At 50.1% G+C, this 6,572-nt stretch overlaps 1 protein-coding gene across 1 annotated transcript; it reads right to left on the bottom strand.

Moving 5' to 3' along the window:
- Positions 1-414: 414 nt before the first annotated feature.
- On the bottom strand, positions 415-5,343 carry LAMTOR3 (late endosomal/lysosomal adaptor, MAPK and MTOR activator 3). Its single transcript, XM_054632818.2, has 7 exons — positions 5,222-5,343; positions 4,930-4,986; positions 4,740-4,774; positions 4,036-4,094; positions 3,089-3,222; positions 1,950-2,013; positions 415-1,269 (listed from the first exon to the last, which is right to left on the bottom strand). The coding sequence occupies exons 2-7, from the start codon at positions 4,936-4,938 to the stop codon at positions 1,196-1,198; spliced, it is 375 nt and encodes a 124-aa protein (XP_054488793.1). The 5' UTR covers positions 4,939-4,986; positions 5,222-5,343; the 3' UTR covers positions 415-1,195.
- Between the last annotated feature and the right edge of the window lie 1,229 nt (positions 5,344-6,572).

Raw genomic sequence — 6,572 nt, 5'->3', positions numbered from 1 at the left:
ACAAGAACTCCCAGCTGTCATTTCCAGCACCATTGTTTCCCCCCATGCTGCCTGATGCACCACAGGTCAGTGAGGTGTGAGCACAGGGCCATGGCATCCCCTTTCCCAGCCTGGGACACAGACCTGCCCAGAGCTGTCCCCCAGATCTGCAGTGCCTGGCAGGTGTCATAAGGGGACGTGGGAGGGAACAAGGGATGGGGCTAAGAACACAGGCTTGATCCCCAGCAACGGGATCTCTGCACTGCCCTGGGACTTGGTATCCTTACTGCCCAACTGAGAGACACATTGGTTAGTTTTCAGTGTATAATTCATGGAGTTTGGACATTTACAAACAATTAAGAGACCTGCTCTCTCTAGAGACAAGCAGATGTGCTGTGGGGTTATTACAGTGCAACAGAAGAGTGGACCAGGCTCTGTCATTTAAAAATACTGTATTTTATTTATATTTATTTACTTAAGAAAACCTAAGGGTAAATAAGCTGAGAGTGTCACCAGTGATGAACCCACACAAAGACTATGAGACATGAGATCTTCACAACCATATTACAGAAAAAACCCCATGAAGAAGTGAGACATTGTTTGGGTGCTTTTAGCTAGGCATCATGAAAATCCCTACAGCAATACCTTCCATAGAAACAGCTTTCTTCCTAGTGGAAGCAGGATGCAGCTAGCATCCAGATTAGTAGCACTCCCTTGCCAAAGTGCCCCCCGTGTAAGGAAGCTGTGACATTGATTGTACCGACAAGTCACTGCTATCACACTTGCTCTCACAATGCCTCCAAGCACATCTCTGCTCACTCCCTCCACCTGATGTGCCTTCCCACAGGCAGTGGTGGCCAGCCTGAGGACACCCTGCCATGTGCCATGTGCCCTGTGAAGCAGGAGATCTGGGGGTCGCTCCTTGGAGCCAAGGGCATGGTGCCGGCCTGGCTCAGCTGGCTGAGCTAAACTCCATGGGAGCTATTTTGGTGGGCTCTCCAGTACTGCACAATACAAGAAGCATGGCCTAAAGTAACATCCACCTACAACACACTAGTAGATCATTTCAGATTCAGTACTATGTACAATTTACTCTTACTTAGTATACTAAGGAGCTGTGGTATTTCTTCCAAGACGTGTTATTTGACTGATGATTATTGAATCTTTCTGTCCACTGGGCTGCAGAGGAATGCTGCACTCTGGCTATACCATCGGGTTAAGAAACTTCAACAACCTGCCTCAGTTCTTCAAACAGGGGCGTGAGCTCCTTCTCTAAACTTACAATCAGCCCTGGAAAGAGAGAAGAGACAGAATGTTCCATCAAACAACATCACTGAGAAGCCTCTCTCCAGAGTCCACAGCTCCCTCCCAAGTCACAGGCAGTGCTTTTCAAAGCCTGAAATGTTTCATGCGAGCTACTCACTTTCCTGTGAATAGTGGGCAGCACCCCCAGGCAGGGTGTCTGCAGTCCCTGGCACTGAAAGAGGCACCCAGTGCAGCACAACTCTCCCCCACTACTGCCTTGCCACTTCCATAACTGTGTCCCAAGAAGCTGTATCAAAACTAAATCCTTTCTGCTCATATTCATTAGCCAATGTCCTCACCAGCAAGGCTAGGGCCTGGCTGAAGGACTTCCCCACCCCACAGAACTGAAGACAAATCTGCACACATTCCTGCAGAATGTTAACTTGGCTGACAGAAATTCTGAGACCCAACAGCTGGCTTGTACAGCACAGTACTGCCCACGCAGCATGGGCAAGGTTAATCACAGGATGCTTCTAGAATATGCTTCTAGAAGAATAACAGCGCCAGCAAGACACCTAAAATCTGTCAATTTTTACTCACACCTTTCACAATACACTGACAAAATTCACAGCAGGAACAAAGCTAACACAGCTTGCAGCGAATTCAGGGAACTTATTTTCAATTATTAAAATACTGCAATCTTTAAAACAAATGTGCAGACATACCTGTATTGGCATTGCTGCTTGCAATGAAACTCACTACCAAAGGTAAGCGATTGAACTGCACCACCTGCAAGGAGAGAGAAGTGCTCAGCCAGCAGCTAACACACCGTGCACACCAGGGCTCTGATGAATTCTTTACACAAAAATTCTTTCTGCAACCAGCAGCCTCCTCAGTTTAAAGGGCAAGCAGGAGCAAGAGCCACAGAGGTGACTTTTCAGTGTACCTGTTTCTCAAGATTCATGGCTAAAAACACCAGCAGAACTTACCCTATAGTACAGGGAGCTGCAGATGGAAAACCTGGCATTTCCCTCCACCTCCACTCTGTTCTACAGAGTGCTGTCCACCAGAACCCTGCCCCAGCTGCAGACCCTGCAGATTACACTGTGGAGACCACACCCTCCACGGGAAACAGGAGGGCAGGCAGGTTTATTGTTTTAAAATACTGTTCCCTGTACAGGAATATCTGTTCCTCCATTACCAGGGAAACGGCACTGTGGGCACAACAGTAAGCTAGCAGCATCAAGAGAGTCAAAGCAATGTACTAACTCACTCACCCACTTAATTTCCAAACAAAGCTTGACACACTGCAGGCTAAACAGCTGGCCAGTTTACTGCAGCCATAATTAAAAGCTCTCAGGACCACCAGAACTTGTGAAGGAGCAGAAATGTAGTAGATGATGGACTTTTGGACACAAATAATCAATTTATTTGTGAAAAATGTGAGGGGTATTTCAAAGTGTTCTTACCTCAAAGTCATACTGGCAGCAGGATTAGCTATGAAGCAGGCTGCATGTGCTTTAATTCATGTTAGGTGTCACTAGTTATTAACATTGTTTATAAAAAAGAACATAAACCCTTCATAAAAGATCCAGAAGAGCATATGAGCAACATCTGCAAATTCAGAACTACTACACTTTCCCATTGTCAACAAGTAAATCTCAAGTTTTGAGAAAGGTAACAGAAGTTTAAAAAATACTGTGAAATTTAGGCTTAACTAAAGCTGTGTAAGAAATAAATCAAAATTACTTCAATAGCAGCCTAGTGAAAATCTACCAGAGCTTAAATAACCTTCTTTCTCTTGCTCAATGTAATGTAAGAACAGCTCATGTCACTGAGGACAGGGCACACTGAGGTCACTCACCTGGTAGGTATTGTAATAGCAGATGATACTTTTGTTTTTGGAGAGTCCTAACTTACTGCCCTGATCTGTGGCAAGGGCAAAGGTGGACAAAAAGCCAGGTCGCAGTGCGTGTTCTGGTGCATTATCATTGGCAACTGGAACAAAACAAGAAAATCCTTATCTTTACATGAGGTCTCTGACTGCATCCCAACCCTCATCCAGCTCAGTGCTCTGCCAAAAGCAGAGAAACATGCAAGACCTCTGAGGTGCTCCCACAGGAACACCCAACAGTTTTCACAAGCTGTACCTCATTTAATGCTCTCTGTATGATCAAAGCTCCTTATAGCAGCATCCTTCCTAGCACACCTAAGAAATTTTTAATCCTTTTCCTTTAGGATGCCTGTGCTGATGTCCCTTTGGTTCAATGTCCCATTGTGCCCATTCCAGCCCTTGAACAGATTACTGGCACACAGTCACTTGACAGCAAACAGGTGATGATGTGCAAGTTCTGCTGGGTGTTTGAATACTCTGGGGCACTGAACAAAATAAATCTGCAATACCTGAAACTTTGTATCCTTAAACTATTGTACTCACAAGCCAAAAACATCTGAAACAAGTACTGCAGAACATAAAAACGACAGTACCAAAAAGGCCAACAAAACACTGCCAAGCTCTGTCTACCACTTAGTATCAATCAGCCTGTGAGGGACTTGAAGATACAAGGACCTTACAGCGCTCCAACCCCTGTCACAGAGGAAAACTTCCACAGACTGCAATTACAAACAAACAAAAGGATATATTTAAAGAGGTACATAATCAACTAATGAATTTCTACTTGAAGTCCAATTTAATTCTACCACTTGGGATATTCAGGTATTTGGCATAACAGAAGACTTTTCTGTACTTCTCCACCCCCTGCTGTTCAATCAAGATTTCAGCTGCAGAGCACAGCAAGAAGCTGAAGTTACCTTTGATAACAGGCACACCATCTCTATCTGAGACTACAATAGCATGAAGACCTTCAACGCTGGAAAAAAAAAGGGAAGAAGAGACACCATTTTATAAACACAGTAATTAGTAGGAAAGGGGCTTTTTTGTGTGAACAAATGTGCAAGAAAGGGGAAAACTTTGAAAAAAACTGATGCCCTCATTAATTTAGTATTTGTTCTGTTTAGTACAGGTCTGGTGGCCCCAATAATAAGGACATGGAGCTGCTGGAGCAAGTCCAAAGGAAGCCATGAAGCTGATAAAAGGGCTGGAGCACTTCCCCTACAAAGACAGGCTGAGGAAGTTGTGGCTGCTGAGCAGGGAGAAGGGAAGGTTGGGTGGAGACCTCACAGCAACCTTCTGGTATCTGAAGGGGGTTTACAGGGAAGCTGGAGAGGGACCCTTCATCGGGAACTGCAGTGACAGGACAAGGACTAATGGGTACAAATTGAAAACCGGGAAATTCAGGTTAGATATTAGGAAGAAATTTTTTACTGTGTGGGTGGTGAGATACTGGAATAGTATTCTATTGCCCAGGGCGGCTGTGGATACCGCACCCTGGAAGTATTCATGGGCCAGGCTGGATGGGGCACCGAGCAAGCCGGTCTGGTGGGAAGTGTCCCTGTGTGGCAGAGGGCTGGCACCGGATGGCCCTGGCCGCCCGCCCCGCACGGCCCCGCGTTACCTCGGCAGCTTCTTGTACAGGAACCGCTTCAGGTCCTGCGGGCAGAGACGGGCGGCGCGTTACTCACGGCCGCTCCCAGCACCTCCGCACCTCCCTCCCCGCCCGGCCCGGCCCGGCCTCGGCATCCCCCGGCCCCACCCTCGCCGCAGCCACCGCCCGCGTCCCGCCCGCCCCGCGGAGCCGCACTCACGTCGGCCATGGCTGGGGCCCGCCCGCTGCTGCCGCCGCCGCCGCCACCTCCGCGGGCCTACGAGACAAGACGAGATGCGGCCCCGTCACCGCGGCGCGGCCACCGACTCTGAGGAGGGGAGAGGCCGGAGGGAGGGGAGGGCGCGCTCCGTCCCCGAGGCCCGGCCGGCCGCCACCCCCCGCCCCGCCGCCGTGGTACAGCCGCGCCGGGAAGGGCGCTCGGCTGGGCCGAGCCCACCGCGCACCGGGAGGGGGGCGCGGGGGGCGCCCCCTGCCTGCCCGCCCCGCCGTACCTGTCCGCGCCCCCGGCGCGCCCCGCACAGCTCCGCCGCCGCTGCTTCCTCTCGGAGCCGCTGTCACATGAGCCGCGGCACCGCCCTCCCGGCCCCGGAACCGCTTCCCCGCCGCCCCCGCCCCGCTGCGCCCCGGCAGCAAAACAAACCAAAACCAAAACAAACCATAGCGCTTCGGTTAAAGGGGATCAGCAACCGGCAAAAAACCGTGTTTTTATGCAGTTACTGCCACTCTTTCGCTGTTGCCTGTTTCCCCTACTTTTGCATCTAGTCTATCAAACCATGAGCCTGCAGGCTAATTTAACAGCTAATGTGAAAAAATACATAGATTAATTTAGTAGATGCCTACAGAGTAACAATGGTAACTGCATATCTGTTTTTAAAGTCTTCTATCAGAACGCAGGACCCTCATGGTAGATCTCAAAAAACCTCCAAGCTTGCTCAGCATGTATCAATGCTTTTTCTCTAAAGAAAAAAAAAAAAAAAGCTACTAGAGGCCAAGCACAGACTCACAGAATAAATTTGGTCGGAAAAGACGTCCCAGATCATCGAGCCTGAACTATGACTGAATACCACCACGTTAACCAGACCATGGCCCTGAGTGCCACATCCAGCCTTTCCTCAAACCCCTCCAGCAACAGTGATTCCATCACCCTACTGGGCAGCCCATTTCAGTAGTAGTCACCTCTTCTGTGAAGAATTTCTTGGCTAACATCCAACCTGAATCTCTCCTGGCACAGCTTGAGATAATTTTCTCTCATCCTATCAGTGGCTGCATGCCAGAAGAGTCCGACCCCCACCTGGCTATACCCTCCTGTCAGGGAGCTGCAGAGCACTAAGGTGCCCCCTGAGCTGCCTCTTCTCCAGGATAAACACCCCCAGCTCCCTCAGCCACTCCTCACAGGACCTGTGCTCCAGACCCTTCCCCAGCTCCATTGCCCTTCTCTGGACACGCTCCAGCACCTCAATGTCCTTGGTGCAGTGAGGGGCCCAGAGATGGACACAGCTTTGAGCTGTGGCCTCACCAGTGCCCAGTACAGGGGGACAGTCACTGCTCCTGCTGGCCACACCACTGCTGGCACAGGCCAGGATGCCCTTGGCCTTCTTGGCCCCCTGGGCACACCCTGGCCCATGTTCAGCCGCTGCCACCAGCACCCCCAGGTCCTTTTCCACTGGGCAGCTTCCCAGCCACTCTGTCCCTGCCTGTGGCACTGCCTGGGGCTGCTGTGACCCAAGGGCAGGACTCAGCACTTGGCCTTGTTGAACCTCATTCTGCTGGTCTCAGGCCATTGATCCAGCCAGTCCAGATCCCCTGCAGAGACTTCCTGCCCTCCAGTAGATCAACACTGCC

The sequence above is a fragment of the Agelaius phoeniceus genome, chromosome 4, assembly GCF_051311805.1.
Source record: "Agelaius phoeniceus isolate bAgePho1 chromosome 4, bAgePho1.hap1, whole genome shotgun sequence".
Lineage (NCBI taxonomy): Eukaryota > Metazoa > Chordata > Aves > Passeriformes > Icteridae > Agelaius > Agelaius phoeniceus.
This window is presented reverse-complemented; position numbering and strand designations above follow the sequence as displayed.

Bases quoted from the DNA above. Each gene is read 5' to 3' on its own strand.
- LAMTOR3 (XM_054632818.2), bottom strand. The intron at 2,014-3,088 runs GTGAGTGACCTC...CTCTCCTTGCAG, and splicing joins GCTATTACAATACCTACCAG to GTGGTGCAGTTCAATCGCTT. The intron at 1,270-1,949 runs GTATGTCTGCAC...CTCTCTTTCCAG, and splicing joins AAGCAGCAATGCCAATACAG to GGCTGATTGTAAGTTTAGAG.